The following is a 14,403-nucleotide window of genomic DNA, read 5'->3' as shown; positions in this document are numbered from 1 at the left end:
TGAGGCCTGGAGAGGGAAGGAGATCACTGAAGGAGCAGTAATTCTCAGCCTTGGCTGCACATTAGAATTACGTTGAGAGCTTTGCAAAAATACCCATGCCTGGGCTGCACAATTTACCAGCTTAAAGCAGAATCTTTGGGTGGTAGGGCATAGGTAACTGTATTTTTCAGAAGCTCCTCAGGTTATTCTAATATGCAGCTAGACTGGGAAAAAAATAAGACAAGTCGATCAATAAATCAGACAGCAGTGCATTTATTGAATGGGCACTATTTTCAGCACTGCTAATTAGCTCTCAGGAGGTAATTACTGTTATCTCTCTTTATACTTATAGGGAGACTGAGGCACAAGAGTTAAGTAGTTTGCCTTAGGTTATGCAAACAGCTAATTAGTGCCCAGGCCAGGATTCACAACCAAGTCATTTACTCCAAGGGCTGTTCTCTACCATAACATCCTATTGCTTCTCCAGTCAATGAATCTGGGGAGGATTGAGACTTTTGGAACAGCAGCCTGAGAAACTCAGCAGACCCTCTCCAATGAAACAACCTTTTAAATGGTAACAAAAAAATATAAAAAATAATTAGTCATTGGAAATTGACCTGAGGACATACAGCAAATGGAGAAACATTCAAGAAAATCCCCTAAATCTTGGTAAGAGCAATGAGTCTGCAGTATTTGAACCATGACCTGCTCCCCACCTGTCCTCCACCAGTTCCATATGAGGAGAGCTCCATTCCTGGTAGATCCAGCCAAGAAGACAGGACTCACCCCCTCCCCCCAACCCCAGCTTGTAGTCTAGGGCTAGGAGAGTTAGAGCACCTGCTCTGAGAAATACTAGAAGTATTAGAAGGAAGGAAGGAAGGTGGGGGGGGGGGGAAGGGAGGGAGGGAAAGTGAGAGAGAGAGAGGGGAGAAGGAGAGAAAGACAAACACTAATGTATACATTGAAGAAGCCCAGCCCTGTCCTGTCCCCTCCTGTGGCTGCCAGGCTGTTCGTCTCACTGTGACTGCAGGCTGGGGATGCCTGCAACCACAGAGATGCCTGCAGTTGGGGTGGGGGCTTGGGTGTAAGGCCATTTAAATACCACAGAGCTCAGTGTTCTTCCTGAGATGCACAGTTTTTCTTGAACAAACGCTCCCTGGATTGCTGCGAGCCTTTGGTTCATTTCCAGAGTTCTGTCCATTTGCATAGTTTTCTCATTGCTTTGATAGAGGAGAGAATTTTTGGAGGCCTTTATTCCCCCCATTTTTTGCTGACATCCTAGTTGAATTTTTATAGGAATTTTCTTAAGATTAATTAGTGGCTTTTTATAGTTTGGAAATCTAAAAGCCCATCCATAAGGACCAACTAAAAAAAAGAAGGTGTATCTTTATAGCAGAGTATTATGTAGTTGTTAAAAGAAAGATGTATTTTTAACTGTGATGGTAGAGAGGATTTTTCTTCAAGGGATAATGCTAAATGAAAACAAGTTGCAAAACAGTATATGGTATTCTGTTTGTATAAAGTATTGAGTAAACAAGAGGAAAAACACAGGTGTGTGCTATATTATATATATATATATGCATAGAACATTTCTAAAAGAATATAATGTTTTCCTCTGGGCTATAGGAAGTGGAGGGTGCTTTTTAGATCTTCACCCCATTTACTATTATTTGAACTTTTGAGTATTATTTTGAAATAACTTTAAAAAGTCATTGAATATTTGTTAGTTTTAAACTACCAATAGGATATGTGTTAATTTAAGGTCTGCAAATTAAAGATTGCAAGATCTTAAAGACATTTGTGTTCATAGGACCTCCCCTCCCCGACCCTTTTGCTTCTCTGAAGTGAGCACTTGTGATGTAGTTTCAATGCTTGGGAAATCCTGTTGCCTGAAAACTTTAAAAATAATTAATTCATTTTTAGTTTTGATCAGCTGGGATAACCCACAAGTAGTGGTAATGACTAACCTGTTCTCTTTTCACCCCAATGATCTTCTAGACTTTGTACATTAGTATCCACCCCCTGAACAAGTCACTGTCTTTTGTAAGAACAGTAACAGCCATCTTTGTCACCTTTATTTTTGTCTTTGAAAGAGGAGGAATAATCACTCAGTCCTGAAACATCATGAGTAGGTAGAATTTAATTATCTGAATTGAAAATCTTCCTATAAACTGGAGGAAAAAACCCCTAACCAGTGTGTACACATAGGTTCTCCAGGGAGTTTTTGGTTCGCTACACTGTGAAATCCTTGAGATTTCATAATATATCTTGTCTCATTTTCCTGTTATGAAATGGGTTTTTCAGCCTGGTTTTTCTTGTCTGTTTTCAGATCACAGAACTGTGTGGTGCAAAGCGGGTTGGTTATTTTGGTCCAACACAGTTTTACATTGCCTTAAAACTGATTGCTGCAGCACAGTCTGGCCTTCCTGTACGGATCGAGAGTCTTAAATGTGGTAAGTATCTCCCATTTATACACTTGATTGTCCATGACGGGTGTCTTGTTTATGAGAACCATTTTTAGTGGGCTTAAGGCCTGTTATAAGCATTTGTGGAATTTCTCCTTGCTTCTTCCAACTGTTGTAAAATAAAGTAAGAAAACTTAGCAGGTATCTTACTTTTTCTTTTTTTTCTTTTTGAAATGGGAAAAATATTCAGAGTGACCTGAGTGACCTCATGCCTTTAACGGACTTGATGTTAAAATAGTTTTTGTTCTTTAGCAGAAGGAGATCAGGACAGGAATTCTAGAGCTTGTGGCAAAATAATAATAACATTTAGTTTTATTTTCCTCTTGAAGAATATATAATGCCATTTGAAGTTCTGTTAGGAACAAGGGGACAAGTACGTGGGAGAGTTAGAGTGGAACTGCCCCTATTTCTTCTCCTGCCCCTGCAAGTCATATCATGCATGATCGTCCTTTAATCCTCCAATTCCTGAAGCACTCTTCTAATGATTAGTAAGTCCTATGGAGCTACCAGACTTTTGGCGGAATGAATTTAGCTTCTCAAAGTTTTGATTTAACGTTTTCTTATCTTGCCATCCCTGCCCCCAACCCAGTGAATGTTTGAACACTTTCCACAACTTAAACAAAAAGCAAAGTCCCAGAGCATCATTTATACTGCCTCAGTATTGGGTTTACAAATCTCTATGAAGAAGGTGATTATTCCAGGGCTGTGCTGAAGTCCTCTGTTCATTTACTCTGATCTGAGTTACTTTCATAAGTTCACACAGCCACGCAGAAACTTTTTCCTTTTCCTCATTTTGAGATAAAAAACACTCAACTATCCACGCCTGTCCTCTGAAGTCCTTGATAAACCTCAAAATGGGTTCAGGAACCTTTTAGGACAACTCTTAAATAGCTGACAAGATTCTGATAGCTTGACTATGGGAAATAAAGTCCTTTTGCACTAACCATCAGGGAGCCATAATCATCCCACTAATCTTTATTAAAGGCTTAGTGTCTACCAGATACCATCTCATTTAGTCCTCACGACATCCGACTAAATTAGGTGTTTGTGTTAGTTTGCATTGCCTACGATGAACTGTGAAACAAATCCCACTGAAATCCCAGCGCCTTAACAAAATACAGGGTCACTTCTTGCTTTGCAGTGGGTCGCGGTGACCCCCTAGGGCAGCCGCCCTCTATGTGGTGGCTTCATGATCCTGGCTACTTTATCTTGTGGCACCCCCCCTCCCCTGGGCACCTGTTCCTATAATTGCTGCAACAGAGAAATAGTTTCTCACCCTAGCAGTTAAATACTTGGTCCTGGTTATGACTCACATGACTCCTGCTCACAGTGCATTGGCCAGAACTTGTCACATGGATCCACTGAACTGCAGAGCAGACTGGGGGCGGTGTAATTCTCTCCTGTGCCTGCAAGGAGAGAACTGGCTCTGGATAAACACTGGAAGTCTCTCCTGTGATACTGTTGTTATCCTTCTCTTACAGATGTGGAAATTGAAGTTTAGGGGGCATTGAGTAATTTGCCTAAAGACATAAGGTTAGTAGAGTTTGGAGCCAGAAGCTCAGCCTTCACTTTCCTCGATCTTCATGCATAGTAGCCTCTTCTTGATTATTTGGTTTAATAAGGTGCTGATTATAATCTGGAATCATGGAATATATTCTGAATGGGAAAAAAATCTTACCCAAAAGGCATCCCTTGATATTACATAATTTGGTTCCTTAAAATAGTTTTTAATGGAGCATTATTTCAGTGGCAAGTTTGGTGTTTATCACTATAAGGCGGAGTAGTCTCTGCTGTAAGTCACTTGCTGTGATTAAAGTCACATCACATTGTAATTGGACTTGGGGTAGACACGGAAACTTTCCAGTTTTCATTCCATTGTAAATGATCATTAAGCTTTATTGTTGTATCTTTCCAGCTTTATCTTCTGGAAAAGTTAAAGCTGCTTTGTCGTATTCAAGAATAAATTTTTAACACTTTTGTTGTTTACTTTAAGTTAGAATGATCTTTTACCTGATTTGTGCCCACATCTACAGCCAAACTTCCTGGGAATGGAAAGTGGGGAGAAGGAGGGGGGAGTTGTCTAAATTATGACATTGTAAAGGAGTAACACTTTTTCACAAGTGTAAGGCCTTCTCAGTTCTATTTTATAAATCCTGATGCTGCCTTTTACCTTTGACAGTTTAAGTATACTCACAGTTAATTTTGAATTTTCTTCCTTCATTTAAAGATTTATTAAATAAAAGTTATTTGCAGTCAGCATATGTTAAGTAAGAATGAGGGCAACATTGGGCCACACTTGAGCTGCCACTTAGAATTTTCCAATTTGTTGCTTGAAATCCATTAGTTTAATGTTTGATGACACAAACCTTGAAAGCCAAAGAGAATGCTCTGTGAGAACTTAATGTGAAAGGTTGTAGTAGCCTCATCACACTCATGGAGTTGTGAGTCTGTTCTTACTTCACGAATTACGTGCGTCTGTGTGTATGTGTGTGTTAATCTCTAACCCCCAGCCTTGCCCATTTCAGCCAATGCCACCAGCATCTATAGTTGCTCAGTCCAGGAACCTAGAAGTCATCCTTGATTCCGCCCTTTTCCTTGCTCCACAGTGTAATCCATCAACATTCCTGGCAGTGCGGCTCCAGTCTCATTGCTTGCTCCCTCCATCTCTCTATACCTACTAGAGCCAGCCACCTTCAGCCACTCACTCGGATATCACAGTGGATTTGTCATTGACTTCTTGGCCTCCTCTCTGCTCTCCTTTAGTCTCTTTTCCCGTGCGGCACTAGGAGTGATCTTTCAAGGAGCAGGTCCTTGAAATCCTCCACCGGTTGGCTTGTTGTACATCAGACTAAAATCAGTCACTACACCGATCTTTAAGGCCCTAGGTAATCTAGTCTCTGCTTCTCCATCCTCATCGTAAACTTGCCCCCCACCTTGTGTTCGCAATCTGTAGCCCGGCCTCACTGGCCTAGCCATTTCTGGTGCGGGAAAGACCGTGTTATCTTGAGGTTTTGGGTTCCCGGCAGTCTGTCCCCCCCCCCCCTTTCCAATGGCTGGCTCTTCCTCCTCGTCCTTCAGGATTTGTGGACTGTCCCCACCATCCTGTCTAAAGTGGGTTCTGTCAAATTAATTAATGAAGGAACCAGCGTAGAGTAAAGCTGGTTCAAGAAAGTGTAGGACAGTCAGAAGTATTTATAGTCATGGAAAGAGAGAATGCTGGAGTAAGATTGCTAAATTACATATAAAATTGATGAATGCCCTGTAGAGCAGTAAAACTGTAATTTGGTTATTACACTCTTTTGTAAGATGAAATTCACTTGCATTGCTATTAGACAAGATTAGTTAGCTAACAGTTTTCTACCAGTGAAGTTGTAAGATGCATAATGAAGAGTAAATAAATAGTAAGTCAAAACAAAAGTACAGGTCCCTAGGGAGTTAGGTAATCCTTGGATGGGTTAATCCTGTTAGATAATGCTTCTGTGTGACAGTCCTCTCCCTACTTTCTCTCAGCATCTGTTCCTTTATAACCCTTTAATCAGTTTGTAAATACTCCTTTACAGGTTTGACTAATTTCTGTCTTCTTCACTAGTCTGCAAGCTTACCTGAAGGGAAGGGAGGAAGATCTGTGTTGTGGAGCACTGTGGGCACTGAGGGTATGTTTGTTGAGTGAATGAAGAGATGAGTGCTTGTGCATGGGGACTGAGTCATAATTATCTGTTCACTTTTTAAGCTCAAACAGTTGGATTTCAGATTCATCCAGAACTCCTGAGGGATTTCTAAAGAAGTCTTCTTCTTTCTCAGGCTGTGGTTCCTGGCCTTGTTTGCACTTCAGAATCTGCTGGAGACCTTTAAATGCAAAGTAAAAAATAGACGTGCCGGGGCCACCTCCAGAAATTCTCATTTAATTAGCCTGTGGTACAGCCTGAACATGGGGATTTTTAATAGCTCCCCAGGTGATTGTTATGTGGAGCCAGGGTTGAGACTGAGTTCTAATGAAAGTTGACTGGAGCATTTTCGAGAGCTTTGCTTACACCATGAGTATATATTTGGTTATAGCAGGGCCTGAACTGGGGTGAGGCCAGAGGTACCCAGTGTACATAACTTTAAGGGGGAACTCATTCTCAGGGCTGTACAGGTGCTGATTCTGCATTTACAGAATCAGGGCCTGAGAGTAACCACCTTCTTAAATGTTGGCACTAGGTCTCTCTCTAGCTTCACCTTATTTGGCCAGTTAAAGAGATGGTGAAACCTTATGATGATTTTTTTTAAAGATTTTATTTATTTATTCATGAGAGACAGAGAGAGAGAGAGAGAAGCAGAGGGAGAAGCAGGCTCCCCGCTGAGCAGGGAGCCCGATGCGGGACCCGATCCCAGGACCCTGGGATCATGACCTGAGCTGAAGGCAGACGCTTAACCATCTGAGCCACCCAGGCGCCCAAAACCTTATGATGATTTAAGAGAACAGAAGAAAGGGGTGAAATTGAGGACCAGTGAAGAATTCCTGATGAGGAAAGTGCATGGTGGACATTTGCCCTGGGAGCTGTTGTCCCTTCCTTTCTGAGGACTGGTCATAACAGGGTGTGAGGACTGAGGGAAGGGATAGGTAGGGTTTAGAATAGGTTTTGTGTCCTCCTGTGTCATGGGCTCCTTTGGCAGTCTGATACTCCTTCTTGGAATAAGGTTTTATTTTATTTAATTAATTTATTTTTTAAAGATTTTATTTATTCATTTGACAGAGAGACAGCGAGAGAGGGAACACAAGCAGGGGGAATGGGAGAGGGAGAAGCAGACTCCCCACCGAGCAGGAGCCGAGCAGGGAGCCCGATGCGGGGCTCGATCCCAGGACCTGGGGCCATGACCTGAGCCGAAGGCAGACGCTTAACGACTGAGCCACCCAGGCGCCCCCGGGAATAATGTTTTAAATGTATACAAAGACATAGGAGTCTAAAGGACACCAATTACATTGAAATTAAAACTAAAATATTTAAAAAAAGTGTTATATGGCAATATACATACTTCTTCATTAGTGCATTGATATAAGAGACCTAACAGTGACCTAAATAACTACCATACTTTCAAAGTAGTGATGAGCATAAACAGTACTTCAAGATGTCTACAACAAGTGTAATGTGATATATAAATATCTGATTTCGGTGGGTGACAAAGTTACAGTTGCTGCTAATGATACTACAGTGCTTTGTTGCCTGCATTCGTAATTGAAGGAAATGCTAACTTGCAGTTAGGGTAGGGAGAATAAAGATGTAATTTTTTTCTTATCCAAGATGACTGACCCCATGATTTCTTTCCACAGCCCCTCTGGGAGTCTCTGAATGCTAATAGTACAATAACGTGGTTCACATAGCCTCTAGGGCTGTGTTCCCCAAACTGGTTATTGATCTAGTGGCAGTCTGGCACAGTCTGTAGTGAAAAGGAGAAAGAATTAGGACAAAAGAGGGAGTTATTTATAAAATGAAATGCATTCAATTCTAAGGTTTTTTTTTTTATTAAATGCCCTTTTATGAAATTGATGAGTAAATGTAATTTATTTGCCATTACCCCTCGAAAAATTACAAGAGGGAGCCCCCGCAGGCAGGAGTGTTGTGGTCATGGTTCTGTCACCAAATTGCTGCATGACTAAGACAAGGCTCACCCTCCCCTTCCTGGGCTTAGTTCTTCACCTGTGAGATGTGGATATTCCAAGCAGGTTTTCTCTAGGCTATTTTCCAGCTCTGAAATGCCACAGTTTCATGCTGAGTGTTCAGACCTGCAAGAGAAAGAATATTTTAATTTTCAGGATGACAGTATAGCCTAATGGCTGAGTGCGGGCCCCCAGCAATAGGTTACCTGATTTTGAATTGTTTGCACCATCACTTTTTATTTGTGTGCCCTCAGACAAGTTTCCTAACCTTTTTGAGCTTTAAATGGCTCACCTGGAGAAGGGGTATACCAATAGTACCTGTCTTACAGGATTGTTGTGAGCATAAAATCAGGTAATGTCAAAAATTTGGAGAAGCATCTAAACTGTGCCATCTAATATAGTACTTACTAGGCACATCTGGTTAGTGTTGATGGAGGAATTGAATTTTTAATTTAATGTAAATTATTTAAAATTTAAATAAAAATACTCAAGCAGTGTAAAATATTTTTCCATTAAATGCACCTTTATTGTTTTAGTAAGGCTATGTTTTACTTGAACCATTGCATTGTTTAAGACTGGGATCAGCAAACTCTTCCTGTAAAGGGCTAGGTGGTGGATATTTTAGGCTTTGTGGAACCATATGGCCTTTGCTGCAACTACCTAACTCTGCCCTTGAACTATGAAAGCGGATATGGACGATATGTAAACAAAGGAGAGTGGCCGTGTTCCAAAAAATCTTTATTTATGGATACTGAAATTTGACTGTCATACAATTTTCACATCACAACTATTTTTCTTTTGATGTTTTTCAGACATTCAAAAATATAATACCCATTCTTAACTCACAGGGTATACAGAAATAGGCAGTGGGTTGGACTTTAGTTCATAGGTTTATGCCCAAAATAAATTAATTCATGTCCATAAAAAACTATTTATTAGAATGTTTGTAACAGCTATATTCATAATGGCCCTACACTGGAAACAGCCCAGATGTTTATCATAGGAGAATGGATTAAAAAAAAAAAAATCTCAATGTATTCCTAAAAATGGATAAAAATGGATTATTCCATAGCAATAAAAGAATATTTTTTTGGTTATTATACTCTTTTGTAGGATGTAAGATAAAAAGAAAAAGAATAAACTATGTCTACATACAGTACACTGGATGATTCTCACAGACAAAATGTTGTGAGGGAAGCTAGTTTCAAGGATAAATACTGAGTGATTCCATTATGTGAAGTTCTATAATGGCAAAGGTAGTTTGGATTTAGATATTAGAACAGGGGTTGCCGAGTGGGACAAGGAGAGGGGATTAACTAGAAATGGATGTGAAGGAAAGTTCTATAGGATGGAAATGTCCTATCTTAATTTGGGTGTATGTTCTTATATATACATTTGTCAAAATTCTTTAGATGGTACACTTTTTATGTAAATTATCCCTCCATACAAAATACTCCTTACATAATTTTAAAAGAAATCAGTTAGTTGTTAACATTTAACATTATAATATCTCTTAGTAAAATCCAGATTTCTGGCCACAGTGGTCCACATTCCCTCGTGTCAACCATCCACTGGAATTGTGCTGTTCTAATAGGGTAGCCAGTAGCCATACTAGTGTGGCTACTGAGCACTTGAAATGTGGTACGTCTGAATCAAGGTGTGCAGTGCATGTAAAAACACCTGGGACTTTGAAAAGTCTGAAAAAAAGAATGTAAACTACTTCATTAACAATTTTTATCTCGATTATATCTTATAATGATATTGGGTTGAAATAATTATTAAAATTAATTTCACCTGTTTCCTTTTTTATTTGGAGAAGTTTTGAAAAATTGTGATAAAATATACATAACATAAAATTTACCATAAAATTTATCTTAACTGTTTTTTTTTTTTAAGTAATCTCCACACCCAACGTGGGGCTTGAACTCATGACCTTGAGATCAAGAGTTGCATGTTCTACCTACTGAGCCAGCCAGGTGCCAGCCAGCCATTTTTTAATTGTACCATTTAGTACATTCATATTGTGCAACCATGTCCACCATGCATCTCCAGAACTCTTTTCATCTTAGATATATGAAACTCTGTAGTCATTAAACAGCTCTGCATTTCCCCTCACCCTAGTCACAGGCAACCACCATTCTACTTTTTGTCCTTATACATTTGACTGTTGATCCTTCATATAAGTGAAATCATACAGTCTTTGTCTTTTTGTGACTTCTTCACTTAAAAAATATTGTAGTTACTACACAATTTACAATTATGTATGTGGCTCGCCTTCAATTTCTAGTGGACAGTATTGAAGGACAGTGAACAGCAGCTGCCATTTTAGATGGAACATGGGCTCTCTGCTCAGCCCCACCTCTCCCCATTGTCATTTACCATTTGTTATTCCATTTCTGTTTTATGTTTACATTTTTTCTAATTGAGGAAATGGAAGTATTTCTTATATTCATGTCTCCATCAAATATGGAAAATGAAAGGATTTTTCCCTTACTTTTTAGAGGGTCAGATGTTTAGAAGCATAGTTTTCTTTGTGGAAGGGAAAAATAGTCATTTATATTTAATATACAAAGTGTTTCTGTGTTCAAAGACTACAACCTAAGATAACATTATGAAACAAATTACTGCCTTGGATGGCTGTGCTCGTTGTCTCCGTGGCCCCCATAAACCTTTAATTTGAACTCTATTTATTTCCTTGTGTTAACTTAGGAGAAAAGATTCTAACCAACTACTACAAATGGCTCTTCTCTTGTGATTACTTGACACAGATAGCAGATACTTTATTGATTATTTTTGAATAAAGTTTCACTATTAAATATGTTGTCCATATGACTACAAAAAACATTTAGACTGAATATTTACAAACTAGAGTTTTACTTTTCACTTTTTGAAAGCTTGGAGCAGTTTATGGGAGATAGCACCTTCATGAAAGTTTTCAGTGATAGGATTATTATTATGTATGGTTACAATTCTGTTAAGTGAGAGTTGTTTAAAACCACATTAAGCAAAGAAAGTACAAGAGAAATTCAGCTATATTTTGTGTTTTGCTGTTTGGTGGCCATCTGGAGGAGAGAGAGGTTCTTTGCCAGGCGAATAGTTCTGGAGAAATGCCATCGCCAGGGAAGGAGGAGACTGTGTGATGTGATAGTGTCCTAAAGGATATCTGGGAGTCCTCGTATAATAATAGTTGATATTCATCTTCTCGTGTTTGTATTCTATTATTCCCAGAATTATGTGTTGAACACCCAGTAAAACACTGGTCAGGGAGTTTACAAATGTGAACATGTACTTCTCTTCTTCCTCAAGTAGTGTTTGGAAGTAGAGTCATCCTCTTATGGGTAATCAGGGTGCAAATTATTTTATGTGATCTTGTTCCATCTTTTTAGATACCTTTTGGAGACTGAACTGAAACAAATACCTTTCTGAGAAGATAACCGTAGGATGAGCTTATATTTGATTTATGAAAAATTTAGGTTTTCTTTTCTTCTGCCTTTTTTTCTTTTGAAGTCCATTCCTGCCTTGAGTACTGGAGAGCTGCTGAGGTTGGGAAATGTTACAATGATCAAAATTGGTGGCCATCCTCTCTTTAGAGGAGAGTCCTGGTTTAATTTTCCGGATTGCTTATTCTATTTATGTCTCTTGGGCCTTTGGCTGATTGATCATGCAGGGAGTCATCATATTGCCTACTTCTTTGAATCAAATGTGGACATAGCAACTAAAAATAAACATGATGTGGATATTAGAGAACCAGGGGCCTGCTTTGCCTGGGGAGCTGGGATACTTGGTTGTTGTTACTAAGATGTTTTCTGGCTTTAGCACAGCATCAATCAGTGGAAATGCAGCTGTGTTTGGAATAGAGCGCTGATGGAAGTGCAGAGGAACGGTGATGAGTATTATCCTGAACAATGGATACAGATGCAAATCATTATGCATAATCCATAATATTATCCCCATTTTTGGAGTTCTTTGTGTTGTGTGATTGTGTGTGATTTGCTGTGCTGAGAACTAAAAGTGTGCCAAAGCATCATTTCTGTTTCAGAATAGTTCTATCAGATATTTGAGAGATAAGTAAATATTCCATACTGTTGTGTTTCAGCTCTTTGTAGCATTGTGAGTGTGGCTAATGGTTTTGACAGTAGAATCTGGCTGAACATTGGACTGATGGCTCTAACTTGATACCGTTTTCCTTATTCTATTATGAAAAGACAATTGGAGATCGAGTGTGGAAATTCCTTAAGGAATGACGTAGGGTGAAAACCTTGTTTTACCCAGTAAGTTTGCCCTAGGAATGAGGGGCCTGTCTGTAGGGCAGCAGCTCTGGGCACTGACAGCTCTGCCAGAGATGATGAGCTGTGCGATCTTGGGGGTGTTACTTAGCGCCTTTGTGTTTGTTTCCACATCTGTAAAAGAAGGCTAATGATAGTCTTACCTTATTGAATTGTTGTGAGGATTAAATGACTTAACATTTGCAGATCTTACTATAGTGTCTGGCATATAATATGTGTTGTATAGGTTTTGCCTGCTTTATTTGCCACTTACTGTGTTTATACAGTATAACATCCTTCTTGCTGGTGCTGGACTAAAGGCTGAGGTGGGAGAGCAGTCCACAACCTGAATATCCTCTGCAATGATTTGACAGCATTTAAAAATGTGAAGCCAGAATGTCTTGGTAAAGCGGAAGCGTTTTTCTCTCACGACATTATTATAGAAGTCTTCATTATGTCAAAATAAAAATTTAATCTATATTTAGCGCTCTGGAATTTTTCCTCAAAAGTGATTCATCTTTTGGCCATTGAGTTCCGCTTTTCACAGTTTTAAAATGAAGCCTTACTTGAGCTTCTCTGATTCTGGTCCTAAAGAACTGCCGCTGCCTCGCTTTATGATGTCAAAGACTGATGCTGATACACGATTCGGGAACCCGGCGGAACTGCATGGCGCTAAGGTTCAGATTCCATATTTAATCACAGAAAAAAATACCTTCAAAAGAATGGACGATGAGGATAAACAGGTAAACAGTCTGATAAGGCATGTCCTTTTGATTCTGACCATGAAACCTCATGTAGCAGTGCCTCATATCTGCTGTCAAGCTTCTAGCAAACCTCACCATCTGGGATTCAATTATAGACTTGGAAGTCAGCCAGTAAAGTTTCCTTGTAGCAAGAAAAAGCAGCTGACATATCGCCACCCCTGGGCCCTTTAGAGCCTACTTGAATGTGGAACTGTGTCCAAAGTAAGACTACTGATTTAACACATTTACTTGATTTCTCTAATCAGCATTTGCAAATGGGTTCTTTGAAATGTAACTTATAGGAGTTGTGTTTTTTTTTTTTTTTTTAAGTAAACCCTACACCCAACGTGGGGCTTTAACTCAGGACTCCATGATCAAGAGTCACACGCTCAACTGATTGAGCCAGCCAGGCATCCCTAGGAGTTTTTAATAGACCCTCTCCTCACAAAAAGTTTGGAGAAAAGGTTTCAGTGGTTAAATATGTTTGGAGAATGCTGCTTCATATTCTTTTCTTGGGGGAAAGACTACGTCCTCAGGCTTGGAGAGTTACAGTGCACATTAGCACATTCAAGGCCCTGAGAAGTCCTGCTGTAAAGAGACCTGGAGATTTGTGTTTACTAAACGTCTTTGACCAGGGAATCTTTTCTTGCAGAGCATGTTTGGAATTCCATCTTGGGAAATGCTGCCATTACACATTTAGTAGGTTAGGGACAAGGATAGGGAGGATGGGCTTTTTTAAAATTAGAGCACTAATTGCAATAGTCAGGTGGTGATTGATAGAGACAGAAGTATAATATCTCAGAAGAGTGAGCCTATCAAGAAAGAGGTAAATAGTCTTACACATTAGTAAACCCTGAGGGCATCAAGGTACAGCTCATACTTCTAATAAAGGTACTGAATCATGCAGAAAAGTCAAATTATATTCAGTATAATATCTTCTCTAAGACAAAGAAGTCTGCCATACAAATATTCTTTTCTTTGCTAGAAGACTTGATAAGTGTAAATCCAGGAAATAGGAGCCTTTATTAATGAATGAAATTTGAATTTACCCACAAAGAGATCAGATTTGGGAAGTATGAATGCTATTTCATGTGATCATTGTCTTCCATTTTCCAAAGGAAAATTTTAGCGGAATAACTGAAAGCATTTCAGCCTTGTTTTAGTAATTTAGACAACTAAGCGCTGGCGAGATTTTGTTCTCTGGGAGATGTGAATCCTCAGACACTGCATTTTAACCAAACTGTTTTTGAGAAAACATTCCCCCCATTTGTTAAATCAGCCATCTCTCCAGCAATAGAGTTACATTATACTTC

The 14,403-nt window shown here is 39.4% G+C and overlaps 1 protein-coding gene across 7 annotated transcripts in view; it reads left to right on the top strand.

The window, feature by feature from the left end:
* The window catches only part of REPS2 (RALBP1 associated Eps domain containing 2), a 238,225-nt gene that overhangs the window by 54,525 nt on the left and 169,297 nt on the right, over positions 1-14,403 (top strand). For 6 of the 7 annotated variants that reach the window (XM_027609021.2, XM_027609015.2, XM_027609016.2 and 3 more), the window contains exons 2-3: positions 2,309-2,432; positions 12,942-13,090. In XM_027609021.2, coding sequence (XP_027464822.1) covers positions 2,309-2,432; positions 12,942-13,090 — 273 coding nt within the window. The remainder of the gene's footprint in view (positions 1-2,308; positions 2,433-12,941; positions 13,091-14,403) is intronic. The other variant, XM_027609020.2, reaches the window with a different exon arrangement.

Source organism: Zalophus californianus, chromosome X (genome assembly GCF_009762305.2).
Source record: "Zalophus californianus isolate mZalCal1 chromosome X, mZalCal1.pri.v2, whole genome shotgun sequence".
Lineage (NCBI taxonomy): Eukaryota > Metazoa > Chordata > Mammalia > Carnivora > Otariidae > Zalophus > Zalophus californianus.
The sequence above is the reverse complement of the archived record's forward strand: the minus strand, read 5'-3'. Positions and strand labels throughout refer to the sequence as shown.